This window comes from Corvus cornix, chromosome Z (genome assembly GCF_000738735.6).
Source record: "Corvus cornix cornix isolate S_Up_H32 chromosome Z, ASM73873v5, whole genome shotgun sequence".
In the NCBI taxonomy this organism is placed as follows: Eukaryota; Metazoa; Chordata; class Aves; order Passeriformes; family Corvidae; genus Corvus; species Corvus cornix.
Genome location: NC_046357.1, coordinates 7,009,673 through 7,024,208, shown reverse-complemented (window position 1 = coordinate 7,024,208; position 14,536 = coordinate 7,009,673). Strand labels below are relative to the sequence as shown.

Below are 14,536 nucleotides of genomic sequence, written 5' to 3'. Positions count from 1 at the left end.
AAGACCAGAAGAGGACTTCTGATTTCCTAAGTAATTCAACTTCAGGGAAGAGACAGACAATGCCTGAAAGGAGTCAGGACACCAATGGGAACTATTTGTCAGATTTTTCCAGTGTTGCACATACTTGCTTTCCTTGGGATGAGTGGCTGTTTTATTCATACTTCTCTCTGCCACACAGTCTCTCTGGCTCAGCCTTAGTCCTCATCATACTGCTTTTCTCCTTTATTATACTGTGTTCTCTCTCCGATCTATATGCAAGTTTACTTATGCCACACACAAAAAGCACCCTAAAAATAGGAGTGCAATAGGCTATATCCCTTCATTCCATCTTTATTGCTTTCTCTTGTTCACAGTCCTCACACTCCATCCATCTTGTCTATCCCAGCTGAAGCCTCTGAGAGTTTGGATTAACTGGAGCAAAGGAGACTTTTGGTGGCCGGTCCTCAGGCATGTCCGTGCTATATGAAATTGATATCTACTTCCATGAACAGGTTTGGACAAAAATTGAATCAGTGTCATGGCTTCCATGAAAAGAGACAACAGTCAGGGTCTCCAAGAACAGTGCAGTTGGAGGGACTTAACACAGAACCATTTGTTTCCCCAGTGTGGCAAGAGGATTTTCACACACATGCTCCCTAAATCCTTTGTCCTTTGCTCCATAAATCATATGGTCGTGTTTTCAAATATCTTTTTTTCTTTCTCTGGGGCACACATATTGTGGGTGAATGCTGATCCCAATGAATCGAGTGCTGTGTCTCTCATTTCAGCAGGGCCAGGATTTCACATGATACTTTCAATGTTTTATGATCTCTACTGTGTTTTTTTTACTCAAAATATGGAAAGTAATGTTTGCAAACAAGCTCTAATTAGAAAGCAATGAGGCGTAACAGCTGCGAATCGTCTGTCACAAATTTGGTCTCACTAAGAAACAAAACTGCTAGAAAGCTTAAAATTATAAGCTATAAACCTACAAAGAGCCTAATCACTTCCAAATCTATTTTAGCTTGTATTTCATTATTTTCAGCTTTCTTAATATATTGCTAAAAGAGGTGTCATAAGTAAGCAATATTACAAGTGCAGAACACAACCATGTGATTTTACTCAGAAAAGTGATAATTTATATGCACTTATATATACTCAGCATGTATGATAGAATAAAATATAATACACAAGTAGTCTTGGTTTTCTTATTTTTTTCATTGATCAACCTTAGTTATTTGATCAAAACTTGATGATAATTTTCAGTCATTCATTTAAATGCCCAGAAGATTTATTCTTTAAGAAAACCACCTGGGGAAAAAAAGTATGAGTGAAATATACAAAGCTGGAGCTATTTTTCCAAGTTGTGAATCTGATAGACTGAATATGTGATTTATCCATAATGGCGTATTATTCTTCTCTTTTAGTTTATCTTCTGAATTGTCATAGACTGAACATATGTTATTGTAGATGTTTCCTGACCATGATAGAATAAGCTTTTCAAGCAAGAAAAATTCCTGAAATAGTTCACGATCAGATGCACGTTCTTAGATGATTTATTTTAAACCAGATAGCTGCTACTCAATCCTGTGTCCTAATTGTGTCCTGCACTGTATTATGGATCCTCTTCTCTGTGCCAGGGGCTGGCCTGTAAGGTTTTCGACTATGAACGCTGGCTGGGTGCTGGGTCTCACCCTGACTGTAAAGAAGCTGCAAAGGGAACACAGAGGAAGGTCATCTGTAGATAGCTGTTGACAATAGGAAACATCCTCCAAAGCTGTGGTGTACAAGATGTTCCCTCATGTGGATCCCATGAGGCCACTTGGGCCAGAACTGGGCAAAGTACCCTCAGTGCTGGCTATAGTGGCTTTTTCTGTTTTATAAAACAAGAAATGTTTGGTTTTTTCATTTATAAAGCATTGGATGTAAAAATAAAAAGTCCATTTTCTACAACCAGCATAGAGGGAAAGGGTTTTTTTGTTTGTCTTTTGCCTAAGATAAGTGCCTGAAACAGGACTTGGAAACCACTGACAGCGCAGATGGAAACCCTCTCAAAGTGACCAGAGTTGTTTGTCTGGGCAGATGCTTCCCAGGATGGCTAAGCTGCAATCGAGCACCATGAGGAGGGAAAACCCAAGCCAGCACTGCTGGTGGAATAACAAACCCTTCTGGAAATTGCTGTCCCAAATATGAGTGTCAAAATGGGTAACCATTACTGTGACCCTGACTTCAGTAACTGGGTGCAGGAAAAACAAGGCGAGGGAAAAAGGCCTGGAAGAAAAACAATTTAAATATCACTTTTAGAACTGAGTCTAGCTTTTGTATTTTCTTACCACCAGCAGTGCTCTCACCTCATGCAGGTACTCTCAATATTTCTACTCATTGAGGCCAAAACCACTCGATAAAGTCAACACCATTGTTCATAAGACAGAATAGTCTGTTAGAAAGTAAGGTGTTTTTTAATAATTCAGGGCTCTGATGTGCAGTCCCTGTTAAATCTCACTGTGGCACTGTCTGTCTGATTGTTGCTGCAGCAGAGTCTCATTTCACAGGGCAAGTTAACTGCAACCACTCATTTCTACTCCTGGAGAAGCAAAAATACCACTCCACCCCGCTGTGCATGTGGTAACGTCGGAAGTTGATGTACCTGGAATCATGAGCACCACAGCCCCCTGTATCACCCTTTTCAGCACTCTCATATTCTCACCCACCTATATTTTGTTATAGAGCCACACCAAGGAAACTAGGTTAGAGCCCAGCCCTTGGGAATATTGCAGACAGAAAATGAACACATTAATATTAGCAAGTTTATCTTCTGTCTCTGTGAGTGCAGAGGTATATCTTCAGTGCTGGAGGTATAATTGCTGCCTCCCCATTTTTCTTTTCATTATGATGTGGGTTGTACATAGGAGGAATTTGTTGACAAGGTCTGGCTGAACCACCTTGAAAGGCAGGGCCTCTCACAACCACCAGTGACAGGGAGCAGTGCAAGTTTCTCCACAGTCTTCCATCAGCATGGCCAAAAGCACCAGTTCTGAGAATAATTGTGAGTTCAGTGCAAATATTTGTTACTTGAACTCTCCTAAGACCAGTAACCAGACCAGACTGTGGCTTTTGGCAAGGGATGTGCACGCCCAAGATTTTAACCAGTGAAAGCTACATCACTGTCAATGTGGTCCATTGACATTTGAATATGTCACAGGTTTCACACACATAGTAGTCCAAAGTCCACCCTATTTTCATGCATCTGCTTTTTTCTGGTATCAGTTTTCTGGTATTCTTTCTGGGCTGAAAGAATGTCTTTTACAGTTTTGGTTGTAAGAGCTTGAGACAGACTGACCAGTGCATCCTGATAGGAAACATCCCCTACATTGTTTCAAGATAACCTAAACCAGCAACCATGTACCATTTTTCCATTTAAATGGAAATCATAAAATCATAGAATCTTTTGGGTTGGTAGGGACTTGAAATATCATCTGTTACAACCCCCCTGCCATGGACAGGGACACATTCCACTAGATCATGTTGCTCAAAGCCCCACCCAGCCTGGCCTTGAATGATTCCAGGGACAGGGTAGCCACAACTTCTGGGAAACCTGTTCCAGTGTCTCACTATCCTCTGAGTAAAGAATTTCTTCCCAACATCTCATCTAAACCTACTCTCTCTCAGTTTGAAGCCATTCCCCCTTGTCCTGTCACTACATGCTCTTGCAACAAGTCCCTCCCCATCTTTCTTGTAGGCTTCCTTCGGGTACTGGAAGGCAGCAGTTAGGTGACCCCAAAGCCTTCTCTTCTCCAGGATGAATAATCCAAATTCTCTCAGTGTTTCTTCACAGAAGTGCTTCATCCCTCTAATCACCTTCATGGCTCTTCTCTGGACTTGCTAATTAATAGTTAATGAAATACTCATGACCATTATGTTTTAGTACAGGAGTGATTAAGATTGATTAAAGTAATATTTAATTTTTTCATTTACTGATATTGCTACTGTTCTAATTATCTTTATCTTAATTTTCTATGTGGCTGCAGAAAGGCTTGGGGTTTTTTTGAAATAAAGGTGTTTTAAGAGTGTTAGTAGGGCAAAGTTTCTGGCTTTTTACAAAAAAAGGTATTAATAATTCATAAGAATGAAGTCTGTGAAATTCTGTTGTTTATATATTAAATCTAACATATACCTTTGTAAGTAGCTAAGGTATAGAAGTTCCCATTCTATTATTATATAAGGGATTTTTTTTAATAAGGTCTTTTTTGCTCATCTTTCTGTGGTTCCTTTGAAAAAATCTGTGCCACTTTGAATTGAATTATGATTAAATTAAACCTACCTGTAATCTGTTACACATTAATTATGAAATGCCATAAGTCAATCCAGAAAGAGCTCATTCAGATGACGGTGGGATTATAAACATACTGGGGTAGAAGTGTCTGAACCGTCTAGGCCAGGTCACTAATGAAATTAGGATATATTTTTGAAATTAGCAATTTTTAATTAAAAGTTGTAGCAGACATATGAAAATGGCTTGCTCTAATTTGTCTGACTATGATGAACTGACTTATTCAGAGTCCAAAGGAGTCTTCTGAGTTTATTTATTTTTGGCAAGTATCCAAGAAAATTATCTTGAAAATCTGATGGCTTGTTTTAATTCTGTTTTCTAAATGTTTTTTCCTGATGCCAGATTGAGTTGCCCAAAAGCAAGGTTATTTTTACAGCTTGCTAGATAGTGGGCAGCTCTGTCATCAGAAGACAAAACAAAGACTTTGACTAGAAGCTGTGGAGGCAGTCCATGCTCCAAACATATCACCACACTTTCAGGAAACAAGAGTTGTTGACAATAGATAATGACACCCTCTGTACTGAGAAATAGAAGTTTGTTTAAAAAAAAAATTAACAAAAAATTACACATGCAGTGCATTAGATGTACAGCCAAAACTAAAGGCACTACAAAACATCAGGCACTACTGCCTAGCACAAGAGCAGTATGAACCTAAGGACTAAAACTGACTGGCATCTGCACCCCAGTGTGATGCGTGAGTATGAGCTGTCGGTCCCCTCTTGGGCATAGAGATGCAAGGGCTGTGTGTCAGTACTGTGTGTTCTGCATCAGTGCCATACATCACATCAGTGCCATTTGCGAGGTCTTTGCATGACCTGGTCAGCCTTGGGGGCTGCACTCTATGACCAGTCATGGCTATGTGACAAGCAACAAGCAAGACAGACGTCTCAGAAAATAATCCTTAGGAAACACTGCTTACCTGGAAGACCTCAGTAAAAACAGATGTAGAGGCTAAAGTGTGACAGAGAAGTTCTGCAGAGATGAAACTGAAAAGTACAAGCATAAACAGGAGCATACAGAAGGAGAGAAGGATTCCTTAGGCAGGATCCCTTAATCCACTCATAAATTTCCAGTAAAGGTAAGCATAGCTCAGGAAAGCTGGGGTGGTAGAAAAAGTCAGCGTTTAGGAACTGGGAGGTACTGCGTGAGGGGACACCTCACAGGCACCTAGAGTTCAATGTTAAGGCATGTCGTGTTAAAAGAGACAAGACTAACTTTGTGTCACTGAATGAAAGTGGAATTGCAAATGCTGTGTTAGTATGTTTTATAAACTCTGCTACAAGCTGCTGAAAATGAGCTTTTCTCAGTCTGGTCAAGAATGTGTTTCCAGTTAATTTTTTCATGCTTCGTTAGTGTCTGTCATTGCAAAACTGTAACATACATGGAGCTACTCTCTGTGGCTTTCCTGTTTTGAGCTCAGTTCTGAGAACCAGCCCAGCAGTGCTTTCAGCAGTGAATGACACCAGTGGACACCTCCTTTTCCTGGACCTTTCTTCTGCCCATCTCCAGCTGCAGAACCAGTTATCCTTCCACCATGTGTTTTCAGAGGTGCCAACAAAATGCAAAACTGTGGGACACTTTACAGCCCCACTGCAGGACTCCTGCCACTCTCCCTGGCACAAAGTGCCCCTCCTCACACAGAGAAGTGGAGAGGTGGGAGGGCTGGCACTCTCTCAAGACACTGGTATTTCAAAGCTAGCAAAGGCTTCCCTCCTATTACATGGAGAGGGAATAAAGCCTCAGGGTGGGCAGAAATTGAGTCAAGGCTGCTGCTCTGCTAACGGTTGCTGGGGAGGGGTTGCTGGCCCTGGGGGCTGAGATGGGTTCTGGTAAGTGGGTGCATGGGTGGGTGGGTGGGTGTGTGAAGGAGCCACAGGGGCTGGGCAGGGGCAGTCAGGCCTAACAGTAACACCCTTCCACATGCTACATCACCCATAAACAGAAAAAAGGTTATGTGAATGAAGTAATTGCAGGAGATCACACACAGGAAGCCCAGCATCTGAACTGTTATGAACCTGTTAGGTTATGGTTTACAGATTTTATCACTCACTCTTTCCTATCAGTGACAGAGACAGCCACTGTTCACATGAGTGAGGGAGTTAAAGTTTTGCCTTCGCCAAGTTACACACCAATTGGTGGCCACTAGGCTGCATGGTGTGGAAAGCTTCCTGTCATTTAGCCCCACAAAGTTAAAAGGGACTAATTTGTGTTTGCAACATCCTCTGAGACCTCCAGCTGTAAAGTGAGAACAACAGTACATTATTTTTTCCACTTTTTTTATACCTTTCACTTTTTTCCCCTCAGTTTTTCCTAGTTCTCTCTGTATTCTAGTACTGAGCCAAGTCCCACTGACATCTCCTAAGGTCTTCCTTCCCACGACCTTGAACTAGAACTGGGTCTAAGCCCCCACACACCACAGCAGCAGGTTTTATTGCACTATGGCCAACGACCAAACCAGTTTTGTGGTGTCCAGTTGCTTCTTTTCTGCATAGCCTTTATGAGACAGGACTTGTTCTGCCCTGCTCAGAACTGTGACATGCCTCCTGGTCAATAATCAAGGCCAGTAGGTTGTTATGCAGGACTTATTTATTCATGCCTCTGCAGCATCCCAAATTTTACAGTATTTGGTACATATAAGTGCAATAAGCAAAGAAGCAGAGAAACCCTGCAGACAGACACTTCAAAATTGCTAGTTACAAAAGACCTAGTAAATATTTGGAAGGTAATGGAGTACAGCAAGCTAACCACAGATTTCTTCAGAAACGTGCCAGATCCTTCTGTTACTAGAAGTCTGTTGAAATCCATAGCCAGAGTCCTGTTTGTTTCCACAGATGTTAGATAAGGACCGTGTTAAAGAACTATAATTTCACCCATTGCAATCAGTATTTACACTTTTTGAGGAACTGTTAACTGAAAGAGTGAGATTATGAACCAAGCTGTGAGATGATTTAGTTGATTTGATAAACAAAACAAAACAATACCAAAACAAACAAAAATAGCCAAACCACCACACCCCCTCCCCAAAAGAAACCCCAAACAAAACCAAACAAAAAAAAAAAATCTAGGGAAAGAAGTAGGACATTATTTTTATTTCTATATTTGTATCTTTATAATGAAGACTAATTGGAAAACGGTTTCTCTGTTTAATATTTTAACTCTTTGAAATTGAATTTTAGATAAATCCACAATAATGGTAAAATCAGGTATTTGGGGTTTAATAACACCACAGAGAAATATTTGAACATTTTAAGCTTTTGTTCTATTTTTTCTCATTCAGCAGACATCTCATTCACTATCAGTCTGAAACCCAATTTTTGTGTAAGTACATATTAACAGATGTTGCCTTATCCCAGGTGCAATGAATACTTTCCCATCCCACTAAGAAGTAGAGTGGAATCCAACACAAATTATGATTTCCAAGTGGCAGTTTCTTACTAAAGATTAGTAAAGGTGTTATCTGTACAGATGTGGATATTTTGAACTGTTCTCATAAGGCTGTGTTGGTGACAGCAAAGCTGTAAAGCTGGGAGGTGCATTTCAAAGGTGGCACACTAAAGCAGCAGCATCCAGCTCTAATGCACAGCACAATATTTATTAAAATGCTCTTGCCTCTGGAAATTTTTTTTTTTATCCAAACAATATATTTTTCAGTCAGCCATGTATAAACTCCAGGTATGACTCTTTTTCCACAATTTTTTCCAAAAGTAACAATCCCATGGTACTGATCATCACAGAATAATGGCCCACCTGAATCTCCCTGGAAGACAAAACAGAAGGAGCTGTCAGTGTGCGTCCATTTCTCTCCAGAGGAGCATGCAGTGCCACCTGCAGTGCACAAGCATGTTTGGAAATGTTACCTCTAACCTTTTCCAGCCTATGAAATGGAGCAGTTGGCTTACATCAATTCATGGGAATTGGGTGAGGTATAAAGAGAGGTTGCTTTTCAAACCTGAGGGATTCTTTGACGGAAATGTTATAGACCAGCAGGGTGCTATTATAATTCTATTTCAAAATATATTTTTTATTGTTAGTGTAAATGGATTCTCACTTCTTTATCAAATGTCTCTTCTGGATTCAGCACAGAACATTATCAAAAGCAAGATCCAAACAGTCCCAACAGCACTTTTGGGTAAAAAGTTAATTCTGTTGTGGCACACTTCGCATCTATTCAGATGTTGATTTCTGAAAAGGATCAGATAATTCAGACCCTGTAAACTCTTGTTTTTCTCCCATAACTACAGGTGGTGTCTAGGGAAAGCACCATAACTAAAGAGATGTACGTGAATTCAACAGGTAAGTCCAGGCTCAAATTCTCATGCTCTCAATCCTGATATGTACATCAACCTAAATGGAACAAATTTTTAACACTTCTTTTTCACAACAATGAAGTCTCTTACAGGTGTCATTAAAATCACTTTATTCATTATCAGCCTCATAAGATGTGTAGCACTGCTTTGTTCCCAGTGAAAAGAGAGCCATTGTTAAATATATGTGTCCCCCCCTTTGTAACTTTGCTTCTTACCTGGCAAGCATCGCTTGGAAGAAGTATATTTTTCCCTATAGCACACAACATGTTGATGGTAATTTTGGGCTTATTGGCTTTTTTTTTTTTTTTTCACAGCTTTTTCTATCAACAATTTTAAGATTTACCTCCTGGAGATATTTTGGTGGCTTTCCTGATGATGTGTTTCCCCAGCCAGTCACCTTGCAGAGTGTGCCAGGTTCAACACCTTCAAAAGAGTCAGGCAGAGGCAAACACTGCACATATTGATTCAGCTTTGCAGTATCATTCAGCTAAAAAGGAAAAAAAAAAGCTTTCATATGCAGAAAGCAAGGGGAATATAATCCAGTTTCAATTGCCATTTAGTCTCATTCTACTAATACTTTCCTTATAAATCACTTTTCACTATTTAGGAACTGATCCTAAAGTTAATTTCCCCTTTGAAAATACAAAGGACTTTCCATAGGAGAAGTACAGCAATATACCATCTATGGCAGCAGTAGTGAGTTCAAGCCCAGCTTCCCATCGGATACGGTAGGAAATGTAAAACCTACATGGGAGTTAGGCTGTTGGATCTGTGTCCTGTTTACTAACCTAACTCACTACTGAACTTCAGTGTTGAAATCATATTCTGGTGCTTGACTGACAGAAAAGTCTCAAAGAGCAGATCAATGTCCCCAAGAATAAAGATGAAAACAAAAGCTCTAAGCAATTAGTCATGACAGCAGCAACGTAACCAAGGAAAAATCGGGTCCCAGTCTATCCAGACTGCCAGTTTTTTCTCTGAGAGATCCTTAAGGGCCTAAATGATTCAAACTCTCTCTGTTTTGTTGGCCTTTGCCTAACAGATTCATCCTTCAGCAGAGGCTGGTTTAAGCTTGTAAATGAAAATGCAGCCAAAGCCTGACATATATCCTCAGTGTGCTTGATAAGGGCTCACAGCTACTGAACAGATATTTTCAGTCTTACAATCACTGCACCGTGATTCATTTCACAGGTTGCTGTATGGTTCTCATCTAAGCAATTCCGGCTTTATACCTTTAAAAAAATGCACTCCAGCAAATCACAAATTTATAAAAATAAAAAATCTTTTCAGTAATTATTGCTGGTGCAGCTGGAAAGTTCCAAAGATGGAAAGTTTATCCCAAGCCATTTAATACTCCATTACTGCAGAAGTGTATAGATGGGAGGTGAGCTCTGATACTAGTACTATCCCTGCTTCTGTGTCAAACTCAAAGGATTGTATGGTATCCATACCATTCTGGAACAGAGCTGGGATTTTCAGCTCTAGAAATACTACTTCCTAGTGATCCATTTTGGTTTTGTGTTCACAAATACCTTGGTGCACAGAAGAAGCCAGTGAAATGAGACTGGTCTACTTTACAATGAAGCAGATGTATAATGCTCACTAATATCTGGGAGAAGGAGTTTCTCAGAGGTGGGCTGTGATCAGGTACTTGGGCCACAGGTGCCTCTAAGTGCTCCAGCTAGCACAGAAAGGGACATGGTTACCTTCCTCCCTGTGTCATTGCCATGTCAAACTGGTGATGCACTCTAAATACGAGAAACCAGGTTCCAGTCATAGAACCACAGAATCATAGAATCATAGAATGCTGAGGTTGGAAGGGACCTTAAAGATCATCTAGTCCCAACCCCCCCGCCATGGGCAGGGGCACCTCCCTGTAAATGCAAATTCTTACAGCTCTGCCTCCCTTTGGTATCAGGTGATAATGTTGGCAAGGATATCTTTCCATGCTTCATTCTGCAGTGTCCTGAGCCTTATCCACTTTGTGACCACTCTGTGCTCTTAGAGCTCAGTCTGTATGTCCTGTATTATCCACACTTTTGCTTTACATCGTTATCCCAAAAATTAACAGTAAGTTTCAGCTCCATGTTTACTTAGTCCAGCACAAGGTATAACTCTGGGATAGAGATATGAGCCAGACTTTATTGCATACATCCCTTCAGCATTGCCTTTGAAAAATTACTGAAGAATGTGCTTTGTGTTTTGGAGGGATTGCTGCAGTGAATGGGTTAAAAAGGGAGTTTTAGGGCACAGAATGGGCTTGAAATATAATCCCTGCTCACAGAGCCACTGATCCCTTAACTTCATCTAGAGTAATACAACCAAAAGTAGATTTCTGTGATACTGTTAAGCTATCTAAACAATGTACTCTTCAATATAAAAGAGTGGCCAAAATTACCATCAGCAAAATTCCTTTCATAAAAATACAGCAGTATTTTTAATAATACACAATAATACACAATACCTTGAGGAGCATTATATCATTTTTTCTGGAAGACCAGTCAAACTGATGATGATGAAAGATTTCCATAATTTCAAATATCTGCTGTTCTTTTTCAGCAATGGATGCCTGATGAGCTCCAAGAACAACTCTGTCTTCCGATTCATCTATTCTATAATTTATAGAAAGTATAGGGAGAGAAAGTCACTACAGGAATTGAGCAACATCTCTCGGGATAATCAAAAGACATACAACATGATACCATTTCATTTTACAACAACATGATTAAGACATAGAGCAGGAAATAATTCATTTCAATGTTTTGACATAAGCTTCTTCTTTCCTCTATTAAGTAAGGTTTCTTTACTGTGAATATAGTTTAGTGAAATAATTGTGTGATAACTGACCTCCAGAAATTTTCAGAGTTTTGAATTAATTTCATGGAAGAGTCTCCCATCTTTTTAAGGAGAGTTGCGTGCACAAGGACTGCTGCTACTGATGCCTTTCATTAGTCTCTGAAAGGTCTCCTTTCGGATCATGACCTAATCCTGCAAAGGATTAGAACATGCCTGGCATGCATGTAGGTTGTCTTGATGACATCAGTAGCATGTAAGAATGCACATCAATACTCAACACTTACCCTGAGCATTATGCGTACAGGTACGTGCTCTGCTAAAATAAAGATCTTTAGTATTAATAAGTGTTTTGTCCTTAATTTACTAAACGCAGGATACAGCATATAAAGGAAGAATGATGTGTTCTGCCCAACCCAAGACACCCCAGCAGTGAATATTAAAAAAAAGGGAGAATGCTAAAATTCAAAGAGTTATATGTTCACTTCCTGCTAATAAACGTTAATAGCTAAGCAACCAATAAATTCCCCTCTGTTCCAATCTCTCTAAGTATCATCAGAAATGTATTTATTAACATTTTTTTGTCTTCATTTTGCCCTGCTAAACTTAATGTAGCCCAGTAATTTGACATTGCAGAATATATGCTGCCAGTTTCCTGCACTTCATCTTCAGAACATAATCTCACCATACATAGGAAAATTTATTCAACCCAGAACAAAGACTTTATCTATGCAAACTCAAAAAAACCCTCTTTTTCTTCATTCAAGATGCATGTTTCACTGAAAGACACTATTCATTTCTTTGTATGTGAAAGTTTGCTTGTGAAAATAGCTGCAAAGGCAGTGCTGTAGTCCAAAAATTTCTCTTTTTATTTACAAAGCATGCTTCCTCAGAGAGAATTATATAAGACCCTAAAACCTCCACCTCGGTGCCTCTAACAGGTGGTTCACAGGCACAATCTCTCACACAGAGATTCACGTTGCTGAATTCATGTCATTTTGCCTAAGAAAAAATTATCTCAGATGTGATTAACACGTAAGATCCATTAGTTAGGAAGTTTTACATGCACTGCAATTGCACCTGCTGAGAGTAGACCAGGCACAGAACAGGAGTTGGTGGGTTCTGTGTGAGCATTGTTTTACAGCTTAGGAGAAGGAAACCTGCCTGATTCAACTTGCCCCAGTGGCAAAGACTTAAAGTCAACCCGAACCAATGCGCTGTTAGAAACCCAAATCAATGACCAGAGCACATTCTCCACAGGATCAGAGACAGACAGTGCCCTTTTCACTGAACAGCTAACAAATCTGAATTTTTGTAACTGTACTGGATATCTCTGACCTATTTACTGAAGAATGAGAGACTCCAGATCCCATTAAAAAGTCCCTTAATCCCAAAAAAGAAGACTTGGTTTTGTTTTGTAAATTTCCAAAACATAGCATGCAGGGAATGAATATTTTTCCCCTTACAACCAAACCTGATTCAGCTGAAAAGTAATGGAAGTTGAATTCACTTAGAAGGAACCGTGTTCTCTATTTCAGACTAACTCAGGAAAGAAGGCTGGCCAACCTGCCCACACTGTGTTTAAGGAGGTCAGGTTTGCACAGGTTTATTGTAACTGGTTTCCTTTCAGATAGTCAAAACAAGGAGGAAAAATTGGAGAACTAATACACAATTCAGGGAACATTTTTACAAAAACAGGACGTTTTACTTCCCAACAAGAACAGTAGATGTCCCCCTTACCTTGAGTCAGCTGCTCAGCAGCAGAGCTGATCTTGGAGTATCCCAGATGGGGAAGAGGTGCTTGTGCTCACATTTAACTTGTCAAATGGACAAGTTTTCTTGTCACAGTCATGAGCAACATTCTGGATTTGTAAGGCCAGGTCACTTAAAATGAGAGGAATAGTGTCCCCATCTAATTCAACTTCATCTCTCAGGGTATTTTGAAGCTTAGACCCAGGCACACAGGTAAGATTTGTTTAAAGTACCTTGGGACGTATTCCCTTCTCTAAGACGTTCCTGTTTCAGATACATAAAGAGTTAATTTGGTCTTTCAACAGCACAGTATGCTGTAACATTGGCAGGATCTGACGAACGAAGGTAACTGTATTCAATGCAGACCAGTAGCTTATAGCAACTTAAAACAGTATGACAAGTTGTTGGATCATCTTAGTGAGAGAACTGCAGCTTTTAATAATTTATAAAAAAATCAATACCCCCCTTTCTTCACTTACAGGCTTGCATACCATGCCCAATTTCAATTAAGAATTAAAATTGCCCCATTTTAAGATACTTGCTGCTGAAATTATTTCACTAAACAAAACCCATTGTTTTTCCACAAGAGTTCCTCCACAAGAAGCATCTAAATACTTGTTCTGGATAACAGCCATATAGGGCCAGGAATGAGGATGCTCTTTGTGTCCTCTGATAACGTCCGTGCAGCCACCTGAAATGCAACAGAAGTGCAATCATACTACACGTTATCCAGAGGAATTGGAAATTTGGATATTTTTGCTCTTAGGTGAGTACTTGCATCTTGCCAGTAGGGTAACAGCAATTAGAAGGAGCAGGAGAGCAGGAGAGCTTCCAGGTGTCATAGCTGCTGCTATTTGCTGACAGGAGTGCTGTAAATTACCATGCACTCTTTTGAATTTAAATGCCCCCTACAGGAAATGGGGTTTGAAAGTTTTTATTAATAGCTCTCTCTCTTGAAACTTCCCTTTTCATCATTAACATTGTGTTATTTTACTGCAGATTGATTTCTTTATATTTGTTCTTTCAGTTTCTTTAAAGCCTGCCTGTTTCTTGAATCTCCTAATGAAAGCTGAATAAAATCTAATCGCTGAATAATCCCTCATGTCTCAGGGAATTCAACTCATTTTTGGCTTCAAATGAAAAAAAAAAATACATGAGAAGAGTTAAACTGGCCATCTTTAAGCTGGTGAAAGAAGAGGGAGAACAAATGCAAGGGCCAGCTGAAAAGGCTTCAGAGAACACCAGTGTGAAGGAAAAACCAGGGCATATAGAGTAAAAAAGTCACTCTTAAACTGTGGACCAAGATAGAGTAAACTCAGGGCACATAGAGTACAAAAGTCACTCCTGTGGACCAACATACATCAGCAGCCAGCAA

The 14,536-nt window shown here is 39.8% G+C and overlaps 1 protein-coding gene across 4 annotated transcripts in view; it reads right to left on the bottom strand.

The window, feature by feature from the left end:
- Positions 1 to 913: 913 nt before the first annotated feature.
- LOC104686767 (trypsin I-P1-like) overlaps positions 914 to 14,536 on the bottom strand; it is a 32,544-nt gene continuing 18,921 nt past the window's right edge. For 2 of the 4 annotated variants that reach the window (XM_019283415.2, XM_039567354.1), the window contains 3 exons: positions 11,081 to 11,228; positions 8,960 to 9,103; positions 7,384 to 8,066 (listed from right to left, as the gene is read on the bottom strand). In XM_019283415.2, coding sequence (XP_019138960.1) covers positions 7,797 to 8,066; positions 8,960 to 9,103; positions 11,081 to 11,228 — 562 coding nt within the window. In that variant the 3' untranslated portion in view covers positions 7,384 to 7,796. Of the gene's footprint in view, positions 1,690 to 7,383; positions 8,067 to 8,959; positions 9,104 to 11,080; positions 11,229 to 11,463; positions 13,144 to 14,536 lie in introns of those variants that run through there. The other 2 variants (XM_019283418.3, XM_020584295.1) reach the window with 2 other exon arrangements.